The sequence below is a fragment of the Sus scrofa genome, chromosome 4 (assembly GCF_054392235.1).
Source record: "Sus scrofa isolate SSC_HxYL_T2T_F1_AM1 chromosome 4, Sscrofa_HxYL_maternal_Yorkshire_Landrace_v2.0, whole genome shotgun sequence".
In the NCBI taxonomy this organism is placed as follows: domain Eukaryota; kingdom Metazoa; phylum Chordata; class Mammalia; order Artiodactyla; family Suidae; genus Sus; species Sus scrofa.
This window is the reverse complement of record NC_139386.1, coordinates 25483410-25505131: the sequence shown is the minus strand read 5'-3', so window position 1 is coordinate 25505131 and position 21722 is coordinate 25483410. Positions and strand designations below refer to the sequence as shown.

Below are 21722 nucleotides of genomic sequence, written 5' to 3'. Positions count from 1 at the left end.
ACACCCCGTAATCTGTATTTGTTGGTAATGAAGATAGCATTTAATTTAACCTAAAAGCATATCAATAGATAAGGCAAATTATATTTTTGTTGCAGCTAAAATTGAAATGCTTTAACATATTTGAAGAAATACATTCTTTTAATCCAAGCATAATTGTATGTCATAAACATTAATGGATTTTTTTCTGTGTAATACAAATAAATGGCACTTAAATTATGCATTAGTGTGAGCACCTACAAGCAAAAATAAGTTAATGCATTATACATAGAATATAAGCTTTAGGTATTTTAAGTCTTTCTGATTGCAAACAAGCATACACTATCTTGTTAAAATAATGAGTCTATTAGAATTAGCTCAGATGTGCAATTTCCATAAAAGCATGCTATCTATAAAGTATAAAATGCCACCAATAAAATGTTATGAGAACATATGTAAAATATACTTCACAATTACCAAGTGAACTATGTTAACTTTATTTAAATCTGCAATGAAATTTATAATTGGCATAAGCACGCTTGTTAAAGATAGTATCAAAAAGTGCCACTCGTTCAAAATAATAACATGGTTTCAATTCTTTGCAATTAATTACAAAAGCAATTATATGCAAGGACATGGTAACATATGCTATCTGGAAGCAAAGCACTTGGTACTCACAGATACAGATGGGTATGTTTGCAGACCACTGGTTATTCTCTTGACAAACAATGGATTTCTCTCCAATTAATTCAAATCCAAACTGGCATTCAAACCTTAAAACATCACGATTAGAAAATCCATCACCTTCTCTAATTCCATATAAGGGTGTACCAGGATCACCACAACTTTCTTTTTCAATTTCTGTAAAAATAGATGATTTAAGTCAGCTTTTAAGGGTTTCAGGAATATGATATCCATATAGTTGATTTAGAGATGTACACACTCTATAGCAAAGATATTTCAGAGCAAAGATGAAAATGTTCTCCAAATTAGTATATTTCTCTCATTTTGTAGATAGGGAATCTGAGGTCATCAAAGGTAATGCAATTGTTCCTAACAGAAAAATTATGAAGATTCCAATTTTCTGTTTGTACTATATACATAAACACTTACATATACATACATACATGTGAATTTTCCCCAAATTCCAAAAACTTTTCTAATTTTTTAATCTGTACATGAAACAGGAAATCTTTAGATTGAATCCAGGTCATAAAGTAACGTTCTCCACCTATGTGCTCCTATAGCAATCAGTAAATACCTTCCACACAGGCTCTGCCACTCTCCCTAGTACTTGGTTGAATTACTTCTCCAACAAGATACTCCAAAACACTCCTCAGTGCAGGAATCAATTTTGCATTCCAAATTAGCAGATATGTTTCTCAAAAAATACTTCTTGGAGAATTACATTGAAGGAGGTTGAAAAAAAAACTTTGAAATGCACATTAAAACACCTTTTCAACATGTACTTAAGGAAACTCCAAATATTTAGGTTCTTCATTGTGAAGCTATGAATGTCAATTGTAGATTTTTGCAGTGATTGCTTTGGGTTTTTTGGTCTGTTTTGCTTTTTATCCCCAGCTGTGCCAAGGGCATGTGGAAGTGTGGAAGTTCCCGGGCCGGGAATTGAACCTGCACCACAGCAGTGACTCAAGCCACAACAGTGGTAACACTGGGTCCTTAACCTGTTGTGCCACAAGGGAACTCCTTGTTTTGGTTTTTAAATTACATAAGATCACATTACTACAGTCATCCTCAAAAAAACAACAGCAAAAAATTAAAATTAAAATTAAAAAATAAAACTTTGAAATAAAGTTATGTATGGTCTCTCCCAACACTCCAACAACCACACATTCCTGGTTCTTCTGTAATCTACCAGCATCAATTTGGTATATATAGATACATAATATTTAAAATTATAAACATATGTATTACATAAATATAAAAATCTTCTGCACAAATCTATGAATTATTACTTTATGTATATATTATAATTTATATTGTATTATACTCTCAATATATTCTATAACTTGCTGTATTTTTAACCAAACTATTATTTTGGAAATATTTTTGAGTGCCCTTGTATCCTTAGCAGAAAACATAGTTATAATGATTACTTAATACATTGGATCTGATATGATGTTTTATTTTTATCTGTGTCATAGTTACATTGGTCTATAATTTTTTTATTGTGCTGTTCCTAACCAGACTTAATATCAAGGGAAGAGGTTAGCAATTTTCCAACATTCACTAGTCTTTCAGACTAGTTTTTATAACAGGAAATTGGATCCTCGAGCGTTAGAATTTGCCAAAAATAGCTGGCCGAGTCTGGTATAATTTTTAAGTAGATATCTGACTACCATTTCAATCTTCTAAGGTTATTTTCCTATAAAGCTTTTTTGTTTTTTGTTTTTGTTTGTTTTTTTGTGAAGGGAGCAATATTAGCAATATATATATGTTACAGAAGTGAAATTGTCCAAGGTTTCCAAGTTAATAGTTTGGTGTAATAGAATCATGTTGCAGAACTTTTAAATATCTCTTTATAGATATGTCAAACTTTCTCAGTCCTAATGCTATTTATTTGTGATTGGCCTTCTGTTTTTCTTTACAAAGGGTTGTCAAATTTATTAGTTGATTTAAAAAACCAACTTCTGCTAGTAAATTATATTATTTCCATTTTATTATTTTGATTTTATTTAAACATCTTTCCTTTTTATCTTCTTGGATTCCATGTTAAACTCTTTTGCATTATTTTGCTGTTCTTTCTCTACCTTCTTGAGCTGAAGTCTTTTTTATCATTACTATTAGTTTATTTTCAGCCTTGCTTGTTTCCTTAAAATAGTTTTGGAGTCTATAATATTATTTAGGGCACTGTTTTATATTTAGAACTTTTTTGTTTACTTCTAAATATTTGTAATTTCCATTTTGATTTCTTCTTTAACTCATAAATAATTTCAAAGTTTTTTTAAATTTATAGATCTAGGCTATCATTTTGTTGCTGATTTCTAATGTTATTGCTTTACTATTCAGTATAAGTACTTCCAGGTCTCACAGTGGATAAATCAGTAAAATATATTTAATTCAATTTGTTATTTTTGTTAAATTGAAATTATTTATGACCTTAATTATTTTTTTGTCTACCCTCTTTGACAATTTCTAAAAGAACTGTGTTAAAATTCCAAATGGCATGAATTTTGCCACAATTCCCTGTAGATGAATCAAGTTCACACAGTTCAAATCATATTCAGTCATTAAATTTATTCATCAAATATTTATATGAGTGCCAGTGATATGCCTCTTCTAGGTACTATGTGGAATAGATCAATAAATAAACAGACAATAATTCCTGCTCTTCTGTAGTATATATTCCATTGGAAGTTCACAAATAATAATAAATAAAAGCCTTCTTATTTTAGAAGGTAATACATGCTATGGGGAGTGGGGTAGGATGACGAGCAGGGACAAGCAGGGCTAAAGTACTTGGTGGTGATGGGATGACAATGTTACTAGGATCAGAAAAAAATATTACTCTTACACCTTATTGAAATTGTTTCTGTCATTGAAAGGCTAGGTTCTTCTTCATCTAAAAATGTCTTTATGTTACCCTCACTACTGAGTGATGATTAGTAAGATACAGAATTTTAATTCAAAATTATTTTACCTCAGCATTTTGAAGAGATTTTTTCCTGGTCTTCTTATCCATCTGATATCTTGGTGAAAATATAACAAACTAATTTTAATTCTCTTTGTAATTAAATCTGTTCCCTTTCCTATCTCCCCAAAAGTGTTAGGATTCCTTTTTAGACTTGCCATTTTTAAATGTTACTATCATCTACTAGGTATTGGTTTTTAAATTAACTTGGTACTTGATAGATTTCTTCTGTCAAATAACCTGTAAATTTTCTTTCAGGCCTAAAAAATGGTTATCATTATTTCTTTCAAAATATTGTTTCTCATATGCACTTAACTCTCTTGGAAATCTTTCAGATTGAATATTGAAACTTTTAGATTTGGCTTTCATGTTGTCAATATTTCCTTTTTCTTTTTATTTTTAGGGCTTCACCTGTGGCATATGGAAGTTCCCAGGTAAGAGGTTGAATCGGATCTGCAGCTGCCAGCCTACACCACAGTCACAGTAACACCAGATTTGAACTGCATCTGTGACCTACGCTGCAGCTTACGGCAACACCAGATCCTTAACCCACTGAGTGAGGCCTGGGATTGAACCCACATTCTCAGGGATACTAGTCGGGTTCTTAACCTGCTGAGCCACAATGGAAACTCCTGCTCAATCTTGCAAATTTAAATTTTTAAAATGCTCTATTCTGCATTCTAGAATTATTATATACATGTAAATATATGTATTATAAAATTCCAATTTATTAATTCCATGTACATATTAATCTCAGTTAAACCTATATACTGAACAATTATGTTGTCATTTCTTGAATATTTAAGGATTTATTACTTTTATTGTCTGATAACCTCCTATTAATTTTTCATGGATACAATTTCCCCCTTTATTTTTGTGAGGATATCCAGTATAATTATTTTAAATATTTTTTGATTATTATTTTAACTGTTTCCTTGGCTATAAGCAAAAGTGTGTTTCATGAGTAGCAGACTAAAGTTTCTTCTGAGGCAGCATATTTGAAAATATATTTGGTGAATCAAATGACTGTCAAGCCTATGATGAAAAGTACAGGAGGAAGTTATTCGAGGGGGAGGGTCAAGAACAAAACTGTCAGTTTTGAACAAGCTGTCAAATAAATGTTTTTATTTGCTTGCTTTTGTTAAACTTCAGACATTTCTTCTTATGGCAAAATCATGTCATACTTCCAATATAAATTCTTTCCTCTGTTGATGTGTGGTACAATCAACCTTTATGGTGTTCATCCCAAGTCGGGGATGCTTCCCTCCTGATAAGTGCATTTGACTCCCATTTCATGTCTGGGCACTTGGCTCTGTAGCTGAAATATTTTCCTCTGTGGCAATTACTCAGTTTCTCAAGATGCCAGTTGCCTCCTTCCTGGAAGTGTCTGGCCTCACTGAACAAGAGCTTCTAAGGCAAAAGCTGCAGCAACAACATCATGCGGAGGCATTGGTTTATGAAATTCTCAGCTTACCTCTATATTCCAAGTATATCTCTATATGTTTATTTATATTTATTTATCTCAGAGATAAGTTAAATCCCAACAAGAAAGGAAAACAACATTTTTGGACAGTGAAATTTGAATGGGGTCTGTGAATTATTTGCTAGTGTTATATCAACGTTGATGTGAATTGTTTTCTGGTTATATGAAAGTCTTTGATGATATTTAAACTGAGTATTAACTAGTGCTGAGGCATTATGTTTGTGTCTGCTCTCAAATGGTTCTGTGGTAGTTTTAAAACATGTAGCAAATTCTATGGTGCTCCTTGCTATCCAAAGATGGAATCGAATTTTCCTCTTTCTGATTATTGTTCAGCATTAGTCACTAGCTTCAGATAAATGAATATGGCAGAAATTATACTCAAAACCACTACTTTCAACTCTTTTCCTAACACTACCAATTGCCTCAGGTCCCTGAGGGACTGGAGCATGAAGCAAGCACACGAAAGGATCAAGATGGCCGAGGAGAAAGACAAAGACGTTGTGCTCACCTTCTCTTACAAACACATCAAAAAAACACATCTACATGTAAAACGATTTTCACAGCACATCTGAATGCTGGCAGAAGAACTTAAAGCTCCAAAAAGGGGAAGAACTCCTGACATAACTGGGAGCATGAAGCAAGCATTGGTACAGTCACTTTTATCTTGTCCATTGCAGCAAAAACTACAGTAGCTCCTGGACCCAAATTTGATTCTGCAGAATTGTCAGAAACAAGGTCTTCCTCAATAGCTGCCTGAAGGGACTGCAGTGCCACCTGGAATTATGAAGAATTGCCTGGGGATGAACTCTGGTCACCAAGTGACAAGAGATGGGAAAGGGACCAGCAGATAAGTTGCTCACTCCTCTTCCAAATCACAGCTGGTCCTCATGGCCCACATGACCAATGTGGCCAAGAGCCCAGTTGTGATTCTCCTGAGGCTGCAGCCACTCAGTAACTGACTGAATTATATTTGATTCTCCTATTTCCCTATTATATCTTTTTTTCTTCTCTTTTTTGCTGTCTTGAAATTGCACCCTTCCCTCTCCACACAACGTACGTGTCCATAATCTTCACCTCAGCCTTTGTTTTCTTGAGGAACTAAAGCTAAGATTAGTGACTTGACACTGGCAAACAATCAGTAAACAAGGTAAGGGACGGGGTTATCTAAACGTCCTAGGAAGATTAGATTATTCACTGCCATTATTGAAAGACCATTATTTGACAGAAGGTTTGCTAATACTCTTGCTCCTGTTGCAATGCCAAGAGCAAGGCACTACCTATTCTAGCTAAATAGGTGAAAAGATGAGGTTCTAAGAGGATGATCAAGGTCGAATATGTAGAAATAGCTCAAGTGAGATTCTACACAATGTCTACCTAATTCCAACGACCATAGTCTTTTCCATTGTTCCATGCTATTGAGAGAAAAGATGTGAACCAGCCACTGGAATAATGAAGGAAAGAAATGTATGAACTCGATTCTCGCATTGGAACAGAAAAGACAGCAGCATTAATTTTAAGAGAGGTTTTTGTTTTGAATGCTTCCACACACTAATTCCATTTCTATGGTACCAGGGTAATTTTAAAACTATTTAGATCTCTTCAGTTTCCTTACTACAGAAGGCCTTCATGATCTAAACCTTCTGTTTCTCTCATCCCAACTCCCGTTATTTTCCTACAAGCTCCCTAACTGTCAATGTCAAGACACTTGGTGTTCCCTTTTACAACTACATGCCCTTAGGCATGACATCTTAAAGAAGGCATCCTTCCAGTATGTAACACATGGGAAATTCGCATGCATCTCTCAATGTCAAACTATATCTCTTCAATAAAGACTGTCCTGAGCTTCTAAGTACAGTCACTTGCTTCTTTCTTTGGGTTCTATAGGCCTTAGGAATACATACATTGGCCCATATATTTTACTATAATAATTTATTTACTCATCTGTTTTCCCCATGAGTTTCTATTCAGCTTTGCATTTCAAGCATCTATACACATGGTGATGACAGTTATATATCATTCATGTGTCAGGTAAAGTTATAAGCACTTGTTACACAACCCTATGCAGACCCAAAGAGGTAAGTAACTTGCCTAGAGTCACATAAATTTCAAGTGGAAGAGCTGAGATTTGAACCCTCATGGTATGGTTCCAGAATATAAATTCTTAAGCACTATACCTTCTCTCAGAGCCTAACGTTTCAAGAATAGTTTTGGAATATACAAAGAAGGAAGGAAGGTAATAAAAATTAGCATACAAAACTATGTAATTGTATTACTAAATGATATACACAATCATAAATTTTCACAGTTACAGAAATGTTCATAGTTATAGAGAACTATATATATGGAAAAATTATAGAATGACACAAGTAAGTCTTTTGAATAGTTTAAATTTTGTAGTTGTCTTACAATTGGAAAATTGTGCTAGATGATTTCTGTTTACCCTTCAGAACCATTCTCTACCCTTTTATGCCCTGTATTTTGCAGCCCCCTTCCCAGAGTAGGAGTAACAGCTAACCCACAGGCACTCATAACAGACAGCTTCATATACTACTCAACTTTCTGGGTGTGTAACAAGTGGTCAGGAAACATGAAAATGTTGAGAGGAGAGTGCAGTAGAGGTAGTTCTGCCCATCTTCTTCTTGGCTTGATCACCATGGAATGGCTGTGTTCCTTCACTGAAAGCCAAACTTATCTCAGGTTGCACTCTCTGTACAGCTATATCTAAATGTTATTATTTCCATTCCTAAATGTGATCATAGGTGCCTACTGTCATGAATACTGCATAACCCCTTATTAGTTTCCTTAAGCTCTAGCCACTGTGAAAGTGCCATTTGTTACCTTCATTGTCCCTGACTGATGGAATACAATTTATCATTCAAATCTCAATGTAACGCAGAAAGAATTTACTTAGCTTCCTATTGATTCTTGATTTGATTATCTTATAATATTTTGTCTCAGTATACAAAATGGGGTTGTTATTTCTTTAACAAGTGTTGCCTCCACTGGGAGTCAGCTAAATACTGTGCATCATTCACAGCTAAATTTGGAAGGAGCAGAATGAGTATCCATTCCCAGACTCTGAGGTTGGCACCCATAGAGTAGCACCTGGTTCTGTTCTTTTTCTTTCCTGCTGTGGAGGCAAAGAAATCAGAATAGAGAAGAGGTGCTGAAATAAATGAGGATGAGAGGTCAGATGAAATATAAGCAGAGCTCTTGGGAAGGCTCTCTTGCAGTGAGGTGAGAACAAAATAGGAAATACAGGTTTAAATGGCATGGGTTGAAATTTGTAGAACAGGATTCTTTCAACACCTTTTTTTAGTGATCAAGTAATTTTGATCCTTGATGCCTAAAGTAATAAACTCTAATTTTAAATTCAATCAGATTTCCAGCCAAAGACTAACATCTGGCCTTAAAGTGACATGGAAATTCTCATTGATCACTCTCTGACTTGACAATAGTTGACACTGTAATTCAAATACTTCAGAGAGGAACTGTGTAGGTTAAAAGAAAGTGATCTGTGAAACTTGCAGTTTTGCTGATTCTTAATGTTAAGAAGCCCCTTGGGAATCTCATTTCCTTAGCAACGGGCTTACAAAGGTCATGAAATACAGAATCATGCCACTGGAAAAGACCTTGTGAGTTAAACTCTGTCTTACCTTCAAGGATTTCAGACAAATGAGACTACAGTCAATATTTAAAGAGGTTTAGAGAAGGAAAGCTGTAACTTTCTACGTAAAGTAATGAAGGACATATTTACAATAATAAATGTAAAGTGCTTTAAAATCATGATGAAAACACAGACATTAAAAAGCTTTAGATTAGGTATAATCATTGGATAAAAAATCCAGAATGCTAGTAAATATATCCCGAGCAAAGGCTCCCAAAGTTTACCATTTTGCACAGGGCTAATGTAGAATATTTTGCAGCCGATAATTAAATTGCATACTGATTTGATAACCTTTATGGCAAATAGAGACACTCACACACACACAAAAATTCTTAATCATATTTCACCTTAAAATTTACTGAACACATTCATATGTTTAAAAGAATTAGGAACTCTTTATCTGTGACAAGAAACAAAGTACATTTCTTTGGTTCTAAATATGATGCTATTTGAGTCATTATTAATTTGAAGATGTTTTTACGGTTATACTGATATTATTTATGGCAAACTATATTCTGTCATCTCAGTGCCCAGGTCTCTGATTTCAAGGATAATTGAAGGGTGTGTAATTAATGTCTATGTGTTCACCAACAATGAGTGTCCAAGACTTCACAGGTTCCATGGTCTGAACACATTCCCCTCAGATTCAAAGATGATTCTGTTAGGAGGTGGGGGCTTTGGGACATGACTAGGTCACAAGCATGGAGCCCTCATAAATAGGATTAGTGCTCTTATGAAAGAGGCTGCAGAGAGACTTCCCTCCTTCAATCATTTGAAGAGGATACAAAAGGAAGGTACCAGCTATGGATCAGAAAGAGAACTCTCATAGTGACCATGCTGTTGCCTTGATCTTAGACTTCCAGCCGCCAGAAATTTGAGAAATAAATCTCTGCTATTTATAAACCAGCCTGTCTCTGGTATTTTGTTACAATAGCCAAAACAAACAAACAAAACAAAAAACAACCAACCAACCAAGCAACAAACAAAAAAACCCCCAAACCAAACCAAAACAAAAACTAAGACAAGAGTTTAGTCTATGAACTTGGATTATTTTCCCCCTCTCAGTTATTAATCAGACTTTCTACTGGCCATGGGATTATTGGGGTTTTGTGGAAAACCCTACACAACAATTATAACTCCAGTCTCTTTCTCTCTCTCAAGAAAACTTGTGGGAATACAAGACATTGAAACTAAGGTTGTTTACAGGGAAATGACTAAATATCCTCTCATTTAATTCAAAAGAAATAAATACAATTTAAAAAAATAAAAGGAAATAAATAAAATTAAATTTAAAATACCACAATGAAACAACTTCAAGATTGAGAACTAATGCCCAAACTAGTAGTTTCCCAGTGTGTACATTTATTTGATTGTCTAAAACAATTTAATGATACTAGGTAGGAATCAATTTAAAAAACCCAAATAAACATACTTCTTGATGTTTCTGATGATGATAAAGTATCTTAGTACAAGGATTCTAAAGGAGTCTTAGTATAATAAATTCATTTCAGTACAATTTTTACTAAGCATCTAGTCTACCAATAACTGTGCTAGGAACAATGACCACAAAAAAGCAGTTTATCATTATCCTGCTCCTTGAGAAAAAAAAAAAAAAACAGGTGAATTCAGGATATGTATATATTTTCATTCTTTGAGACATATTTTTAGAAAAAGAGAAGGAACTATGCTATGGTCAGCAACTACGCCACAAAATGTAACTATTTTAGAACTCCAAGATGATTTGAGAAGTTAAATGCATTTCCCATGTATTTAAAGATGAAATGTATAGGGACAAGTAATTCTTCCTTGCTGACTTGCCCTGAGGTAGTATGCTTAAAACCTGACCCATTGTTTATACTTAGGATCCTTCAGAAGACCTCTTTAGCATTTGCCTTAAATTTGCGCTAAATCTAGGGTCTGTCACAAAAGGACAATGTGAAGGGCTGACTGAGATTAGGAAACCCAGCGACATGGTCTATGCTCAAGGGCATTTTTATTCTAAACATCTCAAATCAGTTGATGCCATAGTCAGTAAACCAGCTAAGTATAGATAGTATCATTATTAACTTTTTCAGGTACCTTACTTCTTCATACATTCATTCTTTCATCTGTTCATTCAATCCTCTATTAGTGAGTTCACTGAAGAAAAATGTCTTGAAATTGTACTGTATTCTAAATGTGCAGAATGTACAAAAACTTAATCTATCACTGCTTAACAGAGAAAGACAAGTATGCAGATACATAAAGGTATGATAAATAATGCAGTTTTAGAATAAGATATATAGGAAACAAGAAGAAACTGAATAATTCTGCTTAGGAGTTGAAAGATAAAATGATTCTATAAACTGAAATACAAAGTTAAGTTGGGCAGATCTGTACGGATGTTTGGGATTGGGATATAGGGTGTATGGTAGTGTTTAACATTTCAGGTAGAGGGAACAATTTGACCAAAGGATAATAGTGCAAAACGTCACATTTGGAGAAATTCAAGTAACTCAATATGGGTGGAGTCAGGATGCAAGAATGGTGAGGTAAGAGATAAGGATAGGGAAATGTGGGGTACCCTGTGTACAATGTGAAGGGGCATTGACTTTATTGTAAGCAAAGATAAGACTTTGATAAGCATTCTGATGATGTTTATCCAAAAAAATAATCCACACATAGTAGACATACTAATCTCTTGTGAAATAAACTAAATATGGCATAGAGTCAATCAAAGAAACATGACCTTACTCCCTTAGGGACTTAAAGTCTAACACTGGAGCAGAAAAATGAAAGTACCAGGAAGTATTCTTTTTATGAGGACTCAGTATAGCATTGTTCAATTCAACCTCACTTAACCTGTCTATTCCTTAAATATTTTCTTTTGAAGTACCTTGAATGAAAGACCAAGGTGAAATATAAATTTTTGTCTAACTCTCTGTAGCTACCTGTTTAAAAGAGTTTGCAAGCAGGGATAGATCAATATTTTTTGAACTATAATAGAAATAAAAGTAAATGGATCTTTCTTTTGAAGGAACCATGACTATTAGCATCTAACAGCAGCCATCAAAAACTTCTTGCTCTTGCTGTATCTACCAGATGGTGAAAGGACAGAATTATTTGGACATATATACATAAAGCAATTAAGATTAAGCAACTGTTCTTATTATTATAAAAGACAACACTGATAAAATCCTGAGTGCAAAATATGGCTTTTGTTTTAAAAATAATAATGTTGGTACAGTATTCTTTATGGAATTAGTCCTGGAATTATCTGAATAACCTCTTTCTGTCAAAGAAGTAAGTATTGCAGTCCTACATTTGTTCTACTGGGGAGGTCCTGGATGAATTTCCCTGGATGTTTGCCAAGGAGATACGCATAACATTTAATTAGGCATTTGGGAGCAATGATGATAAATACGAAATCAACAAAGAAATATAATACTGGGTCTTTGGAGATGGTTTCTTCATATAATTTGGGTCTCTGTGGCTACTACAATAACCACTTCTCTATTGTCTTCCATCTATCTTTGAGGCTCTGGTGTGGGGGGCTCTGTTTCTAGCATTTTCAGGAGAGAAACCTATATAAATCTTGCATATTTAATTAATTAATTAATTAATTAATTAATGGCTTTTTAGGGCTGATCCATGGCATATGGAAGTCCCTGGGCTAGGGGTTGAATCAGAGCTGCAGCTACCAGCCAACACCATAGCCACAGCAATGTGGGATCCAAGCCACATCTGCAGCCTACACCACAGCTCACAGCAACGCCAGACCCTTAACCCACTGAGCAAGGCCAGGGATCGAACTCACGTCCTCATGGATACTAGTTGGGTTCTTAACCCACTGAGCCACAATGGTAACTCCTGTCAATCTTGTATATTTTATTTTGAACTTGAGTTAACATGTAACTTTTTGCATGTTATCTACATTTTAACTTGTCTCAAACAGTAAGATGATAACTATAGTTTTTACAGAATATTAAAAAGTGAGGTGTTTAGCTTTATTCATTAACAGCATAGGATGTGTAAGACATGATATTTGAGGTTGTAAAGGTTTATAAAGTTGAATAAAGTTTAAATTTTGCAAGTAAGGACAAAAGAATTATGAGGTATATAATATGGATACAAATAATTTTAATGTAGGACAATATGTGGAAAATGTGGTGTTATTTAGTCAGGGTGTTTCAGAAATTCAGAGGGAACAAAGGTTATTTTCAGGTTGGGAGTAGGTGAGTAGAGGGATGATCATGGAAGACTGTTTCAAAGAAGTTGAATTTCATATGATCCCTAATGTCCTAAGTAAAAGGAGTTTTATAGATGGAAATTAGGAAATGCATTACAGAAGGATAGGAAGGCCTACCAAAGTTTAAACAAGGACAAACTTTACAAGATATGAGTGAAAAAACACCTTATAGCCAGATAGTGGATTGGTTCTTGTATCCATTCAGAGTTGAATTGATAGTGCGAGAATGGAGAGGCGAAAGATTTGTAGTAAAGAAGAGAGAGCTAAAACTAACTTGGAATCTATGAGAAGAGCAGATTCAAGTGGGAAATTTGGAATTAGATATTGGAACAATTCAAGAAAAGCAAAGGATATCAGAGTTTTGACCAAAACAGAGGTGAAAAATACCGGGAAAAGACAAATGACAAAAAAAAAAAAAAAAAAAAAAAAAAAAAAAACCTTGCCACATATGTAAAGTGAGAAATATAGAAGGAATACTAAAGGTTGAAAATGAATATAAAAAATATTTTCCAAAGCATTAGTTCCTTGCATTAAAAGGGACTGTGAAATAAAAAAGGGGATTAGAGATCAAAAGAATTTATTATATACTTTAAAGAATGTCAAATTAATTTAGGTAGCTCTTTCCAATCCTTTAATGCATTAATCTCCATTGTGAAACTTTAAGAGGTGTATATATTATATGGTTATGGGTTTAATTTTCTCTTTTAATCTTTCAATCTGATAGACTGAATAAACACATGGAAAACAGGCAGCTCATATATGACAATAGAACTCTGACTTACCTAAGAAGTCCAGGGACCCAACTACAACCTCCATAAGTGTACAATACCTTTATATCCCATTCTATTCTATTAAAAAAAAAAAACTGATCCTAATTCAATAAAATCATTTAATGGCCTACTCAGCAATATGACTTTTATGTTGTAAACCAACTGTGCACATATTTTCTAAAGTTTATTTGATCCCAGAGTCATGTGTTCACAGAGTATCTCTTTGGACTTGTTTCCACAGATGACTAACCTTGGGATAAGGTGCCCATATTTTAAATAGGGATTCCTAGAAAAATGGGAATGTGATTAGCAATAAGAAAATCAGAATAAAAACTTGCCCATGATGCACATCAGATCCTGGGTTAATGCTTATTAAATAATAAAGCAGTTTTCTTTACCTACTGTTTTTGTGGAGAGGTTTTCTGTGTTAGCATGAGATTTTGTTTCCAATTTTATTTCCCAAAAAAGAGCCACATATGGAAATTATAACTTCTTTTTAGTGGGAAAGATTTCTATTTTAAAATGTTTGTTTTGTGTTATATTATGATTTAGAGCTGAAAGAACGGGGTGTAGGTGAAATACAAGGAAAATTTGAGAAATATATAGTGGGCTAATTGTGAAGCATGCAAAGCCTAAATAACCCCTTGCTTCATGGGTATTCTTACACAACATTTAAAAAATTTTATGGTTTCTTGCTTTGAGCAGCTATAGTAGAGTTCTTTAGGTTATAACATAGACTAGATAATCCACAACTTCTCTTCTAGCCAATATGATACTATGTTTTAATATATTATCCATGTTTACAAAAATAAATATTTTTCTCAAGTAGCTCCTTTATTCTTCCAAATGGCCTTTTAATCACCACACACACAAAAAAACTTAGTTTGATAACACACTGAGGAGTTTTAATTATACAAGTTTAAATTTTCCCTAATAATTAGATTCTCTTTTGAAATCAGCATTTTTAACTTTTTCATAAACTGATCAAGAAAATATTTTAAAGCAGATTTATATAAATGGCAAACTAAAATTTTATGTTTTAAAGGAAATAATACAAACTTTACTTTTACTTGTAGGCATTCTTAAACTAATATTAATCATGCTTAACTTCTCTGGAATAGCCCTACTGTATAAATGAATGTATACTGTACAGTTACTATTTGCGTTATGAACTCTCATATGCATGCACAAATTCAAAGTCATATATCAACAATAAGATAAATATAGATATTTGAACTGTTCCATGTTTTCAATAACAGGCATCTCATACTTATTTTATAAGAGTATGTTAAAAACAAGACATCAGGCCCCAAAATAGAGTCCTTTTTACTAAGCTTCACATCATCAAACTGAAATTTAGGTACATTTTCAGCTCTCCCAGAAGTAGAATCTTAAACCAGTCAATCAGGAATCATTTGATCAACACTAATTAGGTAATGTGTATCATAAACTGCTGCCATAAACAATCCATTTTTTGCCTAGTATAACTTCTTTTTTCCTCTTCTTTTCTGCCTATAAGTCTTTCATTTTGTACAGATCTTTGGCCTCCTCACTATCTGCTAGATCAGATGGTGTCTAACTCATAAATCACTGAATAAAGCCATTAAGATCTTTAAAATATACTGGATTTTGTTTTATTTTATTATTATTATTTTTTTTTAGGACTGCACATGTGGCATATGGAAGTTCCCATGCTAGGGGTTGAAGCAGAGCTACAGCTGCTGGCCTACACCACAGCCACAGTAATGCAGGATCCGAGCTGCATCTGCAAGCTACACCACAGCTCATGGCAAAACCGGATACTTATCCTCTGAGCGAGGCCAGGGATCAAACCCACATCCTCACAGATACTAGTCTGGTTTTTTACTGCTAAGACACAAGAGGAACCCTAAATTTTGTTTTATTTTAACAAGTGTCAGCATTCACAGTCTAATTTAAAAGAATCTGATATTTGGGTCTAATATGTGTAAATGCTTATACTAGTTTAAGAAGGCAGAAAGTTATCTAAGCAACAAGGCACAAAATCATATGTAGAGCCAAAAGTCACTGTGGAATTTAATACCAAAAAAAAATGTTACAAATTATAGGAATTTTACATATATGTATATATATATACATATATGTATAAAACGTCATTTAGAACAGAAGATACCTGACTCCACTACAAGTAGAACAGTTAATTTAGTCTTTGAGAGAAACACTTTAGGATTCTCTTCAGTTTTTTTAGACGTTTATATGTGAGGGAAACACACTTTCATTATTTTAATCATAAGGAAACTGAAATTTCAAGACACCAAGGGAGACACTTTTTAGTACCTATTAAATGCAATGCCCAAACAATACTTAAATATTATTGACACTACTTTCAAAAGGAAAACTAACTGTTCGCACAGGCCTAAAATCTGAGCTTTTCTTACATGTTCTTGATGGAGAGCAGAACCCACAAACTGTAGTGGAGGTGATAATGAACTTCAGAGCTACAGTTTTGGCAACTACAGTGTGGTGGAGAAAGGATACTGGCCCATATTTATAAGCTTTTTCTAGATAGCAAGAGTGCTGATGCTGATTCTCCTGTTCCTAAAATCTGCTCACAGCTACCTAGGGTTTACTTAATCTTAATCTGCTGGTCTAAGAAAATAATCCCTCAGGCCTCACTCAGGTAAACACTCTTGTGAAAGGACTGAAACAGGAAAAAGCCATAGCTGGAACAATAGTTCTCCACCCTTAGGAATAGCACAAAGAGGGTTTGTTAAAACTCCTACCGGTGGTCCCCATTCAAAATTTCTCATTCAGTCTGTCTAGATCAAAGCATAATAATTTGCATTTCCAACAAAATTCAGAGATGAAGCTAATGCATATGGTCCTGAGGCCAACTTTGAGAACTACAGGTATAGGATAGAACGATGTTAAAAAGCTGAACCTGAGAATTCCAAATTTACAAAAGAGAGAACCACAAATTTGGGATTTGCATATGTTATTCTCCCTCAGGCCTAGTGTTCTTCCAAAACTCACTTGTAAATTGGACTTGATATTTGGCCCTCTATCATCTCACATTAACCTGGCTCCGTGAGTGTTCTTTAATTAGCCTAATTAATCTTGGTAATCCCATCTCATTTGCCAGCAACTGGTTTTGGATTGGCCAGGCCTGACAATATTGGCCAATAAATTATAGTGAAGCTTTTGCTGATCATTTGTGATCAAAGCTTTTTATTTGGTAGAAGGGATTGTGCTTCTGCTTCCCTTTTTGCCATTAGCAGAAATGAGAATAAAAGAGCAGATCTAAACTGTATCCATTTTCTGGAGCCAAATTCCAAGTAGCCTGTATTCTGAAACAGAGTCCCACAGACCAGCTCACTAGATCAACTTAATTGTTGATGATCTGTAGAAAGACGAACAATAAATAAATACTTATTTTACACTAAAGTGGATGTGTTAGCAGCATCATTGGAGCAGTTATAAATGATACAGGTGCTTACAAATGAAAATAGCCTGAATATATATCTTAAGTAAAAGATAAAAGATGGAAATAGCTTCACTACACACACACACACACACACACACACACACATATCTTAAGTAAAAGATAAAAAGGTTTTATGGTACTTATATTTCTATAAGAAAGAAATATTATTGACAGAGGAATTTCAGTCCTCAAGAGATTTTCCCTAAAATGCCCTAAATAGGCCAGAGGGCCCAAAGTGAAGATTAAGCCAAGCTTTGAGAGTACAGTACTTCTTAAAAGATTCACACAGGAGTTCCTGTCATGGCTCAGTGCTTAAAGAATCTGTCTAGAAACCATGAGGTTCCAGGTTCGATCCCTGGCCTCGCTCAATGAGTTAAGGATGTGGCATTGCCATGAGCCTTGGTATAGGTCACAGATGTGGCTTGGATCCCATGTTGCTGTGGCTCTGGCATAGACCGGCGGCTATAGCTGGTATTCAACCTCCAGCCTGGGAACCTCCATATGCTGCGGGTGTGGCCCTAGAAAAGACAAAAACAAAAACAAAAAAAGAATATTCACACAAAATCAAATCTGTAAGAACGTAGAAGAAACAGGAAAAAAATAATAAGAGGGGAACAAGTAGGAACAGTGGAACTAGGTCAATATATTTTGGACTCCTTGAGCAGTAAATATTTCTAAATTATCTTCATATGCCTGGTGCTCATTACAATGGGAAGCATTCAATGTGTTATTTTCTATTCTTTATTTATAAAGGAAATCAAAGGTAGGAAAATTGGCAGTCAAAGCTGGACCTCATTAGAAACCTAGTTTAGTCTACCAATCTGTATGAAGTCTAGAAATCTATGTTAGGCTATACTAGTCAGTTATAACTGAACTAATCTCAAGCACATTGATCTGGATTTGTGAATAGTTGGAACCATTGTAAGAAACAGCGTGATTTCTATATTATGGAATTATGTGACTGGACCTCTCCAGATTTGATATACAAGAGAACAGGGATGGAAGAGGGGAAAATTGTGTGCAGAGGCTTGAGGGGAGAGAAAGGAGAGGCAATGATTATTTAGAAAATTTGGTTTTTAAACATTTGCTGGTCTGTGGGAGAGATGTTTAGCTCAGATAGGGAATAAAATTGAGGTTAGAGGCAAAATCTGTGATGCTGTCTATAGGCCTCAGATGAAAAACTGAAAGAAAATTTGAAGAAAAGCCTCTGCCACTCATATCCACTACCACATACAGTCTTGGGATTTAAACTGTGAGCTCAAGGTGACCAGCAATAAAAGTAATTTTGTCTAGAAGAACACGATTCTTAGTGAAGTATTAAGTCAATAAAAAACAAACAGCAATAAAAATACCTTGTCAAGTTAGCGGGGGGGGGGGACCAATTATAGTTCAATTTGGTAAATATAGTCTAATCCAGTAATTTAAGTAATCTCTTGAAGTAACTCAGTTATGTTCTATTAAACCAAACTTTTTACAGTTTAAGTGTCTGATACATGTAAATGTTTAATCTTTTCCTGTTCTTCCTTGAAATGGCTGCATAATGGGGTAGGCTTCTATGATATCAAGGAGACTGACAGGACAGGGAAGCCCAGTAACTGCCTAATGTTCTTTGATTTTTCTGTTGGTGCTGATGTAAAGCAGCTGGCTTAATGTCTTACTTGGACTGGTATACCATTTTTTTTTTTTTTTTTTTGTCTTTTTAGGGCTGTACCTGCAGCATATGGCAGCTAGGAGTACAATCAGAGCTGTAGCTGCCAGCCTCTGCCACAGCCACAGCCACTCCAGATGTGAGCTACATCTGCGAGCTACACTACAGGTCATGGCAACACTGGATCGTTAACCCACTGAGAAAGTCCAGGAATCGAACCTGCAACCTCATGATTCCTAGTCGGATTCGTTTCCACTGCACCATGAAAGGAACTCCCCAGGACTGGTAAAATCATTTTGGTCTAGACTTTCAGTGTAATTTAGGTATGAGAGGGACCTGGCCATTTTCTCTCAAAGTATTTGTTTTGCAGAGTTTTAATCTTGGGCCTCTCCTGTTTATTGGTCTTAGGAGGAATTCTTTATCTAGTCATTACAGCAGGTAGGGGTTACTGCATTCCCACACACAGATAGACTGTATAGATCTAAAAACAAAGCCTGAAGTTTCTCCTATACCATTTAAAATGGAAAGCTAGAATCACTTAGGGATTTCAGGCTTCACCACCCAGCTCAACACTTGAGAAGCTGGTTATTAATCTGTCCTTGAGCCTCTGGTATCTTACTTCTTTCCATAATTCCTCAGGATTGTTGTGGTGCTGGCTATAGGTTTGTTGGGTTTTTTAAATTTTTTCTTCATATTCTTGTCCTTCTCTATTATAGTAAGCCGGAGGACCTAACTTGCACATTTATAAAGGGTCTATCCTCTGTGTACTATGGAAGAAATTCTATAATGATAAGTTTCACAAGAAGTAAAGAATTTAGAAAATTCATTTTTCTCTCTGACCAAACTTGACTTTCAAGACACGTTCTCAATTCAATTCAAAGTCACACTGGGGTAGTCAGGAGTTGAACTATTTCTTTCTCTTTTCATTGCCACATTAATAATTCCTGTCCCAGTGCTCTTAAAGCCTATAGAATTTGGTGACCTAAGATAAAAATCAGATACATAGTAATGCAAGTATTACAAAACAAAACTTCATTTTACTTTGCATGTTTGTAATTCAGTCTTTTTACTGCTTCAACCTGAAAATTCCTATTCATCCTCCAAGACTTATCTAAGGTGTCATTTCCTCAGGCAGCCTCTACTGTACCCTCATTTTTAGCAAATCATTACCGTTTGCTCTAAACACTAAGAGCACTTATTGAAATGAACTAGTTAAACATGCCTGTTCCCATTTTTCTGAAACTATGTAGATAAACAAATCTTGTCTCTTTCATCTTTCTGGGCCATTAATCTAAGACAGAACATGAGACACAATAGGCGATTTTAAAGTTTTCAAAGGAGAATATAAATTTATTTATATGCTTAGCATTAGTGTTATTTTCTGTTTAAAAAAAGATATACAATACAACTGAATACCTATCAATGAAGCAGAAAGCATTTTTGTTTAACTCTAAATTTGATGAAAACATTATTCAGGTATCAAAATAAGAGAAACAAAAAATTATTCAGGTATCAAAATAAGAGAAACAAATAAAAATAATCATATTTATAAACATAGTAATTATATCAAGTTTCCTGTGAAGGAAAATAGGTTCAAAGGATCTTAAATATACATACATATATATATATATATATATATATATATATATATATATATATATATATCTACATCTACAATGACAAAGATAATTGGAATAATGATTAGGACAAAAAAAAGTTAAAAGTTATATATATTTTCCAGAAAGAGATTAAATTTCAAGGTGAAAAGGTCATTAATATAAGTCCCCAGAGAATACAAAGAAAGACTGAAAGCTTTGATTTGCATTTCTCTAATAATTAGTGACATTAAGCATTTTTTCATGTGCCTACTGGCTAACCATATATCTTCTTTGGAGAAATGTCTGTTTAGGTCTTCTGCCCATTTTTTAATTGGGTTGTTTGTTTTATGTGTTGTTGAGTTGTATGAGTTGTTTTTATATTTAGAGATTGGGCCAATGAGGTACCAGCTCATAATAGTCAGAATGACAATCATTAAGAAGTCAGCAGGAGTTCCCGTAGTGGTGTAGTGGTTAACGAATCTGACTAGGAACCATGAGGTTGAGGGTTCGATCCCTGCCCTTGCTCAGTGGGTTAAGGATTCGGCGTTGCCATGAGCTGTGGTGCAGGTCGCAGGCACGGCTGGGATCTGGCATTGCTGTGGCTCTGGCGTAGGCCAGCGGCTACAGCTTTGATTAGACCCCTAGCCTTGGAAATTCCATATGCCGCAGGAGCAGCCCTAGAAAAGGCAAAAAGACAAAAAAAGAAAAAAAGAAGTCAACAATAATAACTGCTATAGAGGGTGTGGAGAAAAGGGAACCCTCCTTCACTGTTGGTGGGAATGTAAATTGGTAAAACCACTATAGAAGATAGGTACCTCAGAAAACTAAATATAGAACAACCATATAAACCAGCAAGCCCACTCCTGGGCATATATCTGGATAAAACATTCATTCAAAAATATACATACACCCCTATGCCCATCACAGTATCATTCACAATAGCCAAGACATGGAAACACCCTAAATGTCTATCAAGAGATGAATGGATTTGAGTTCCCGTTGTGGCTCAGTGGTTAATGAATCTGACTAGGAACCATGAGGTTGTGGGTTTGATCCTTGGCCTTGCTCAGTGGGTTAAGGATCCGGCATTGCCATGAGCTGTGGTGTAGGTTGCAGGCATGGCTCTGGCGTAGGCTAGTGGCTATGGCTCTGATTAGACCCCTAGCCTGGGAACCTCCATATGCCGCGGGAGTGGCCCAAGAAATGGCAAAAAGACAAAAAGACAAAAAAAAAAAAA

The 21722-nt window shown here is 34.8% G+C and overlaps 1 protein-coding gene across 5 annotated transcripts in view; it reads right to left on the bottom strand.

Moving 5' to 3' along the window:
* Nucleotides 1-21722, bottom strand: part of CSMD3 (CUB and Sushi multiple domains 3) — a 1221352-nt gene that overhangs the window by 456416 nt on the left and 743214 nt on the right. For all 5 annotated transcript variants that reach the window (XM_021090582.2, XM_021090584.2, XM_021090585.2 and 2 more), the window contains one exon: nucleotides 655-837. In XM_021090582.2, coding sequence (XP_020946241.2) covers nucleotides 655-837 — 183 coding nt within the window. The remainder of the gene's footprint in view (nucleotides 1-654; nucleotides 838-21722) is intronic.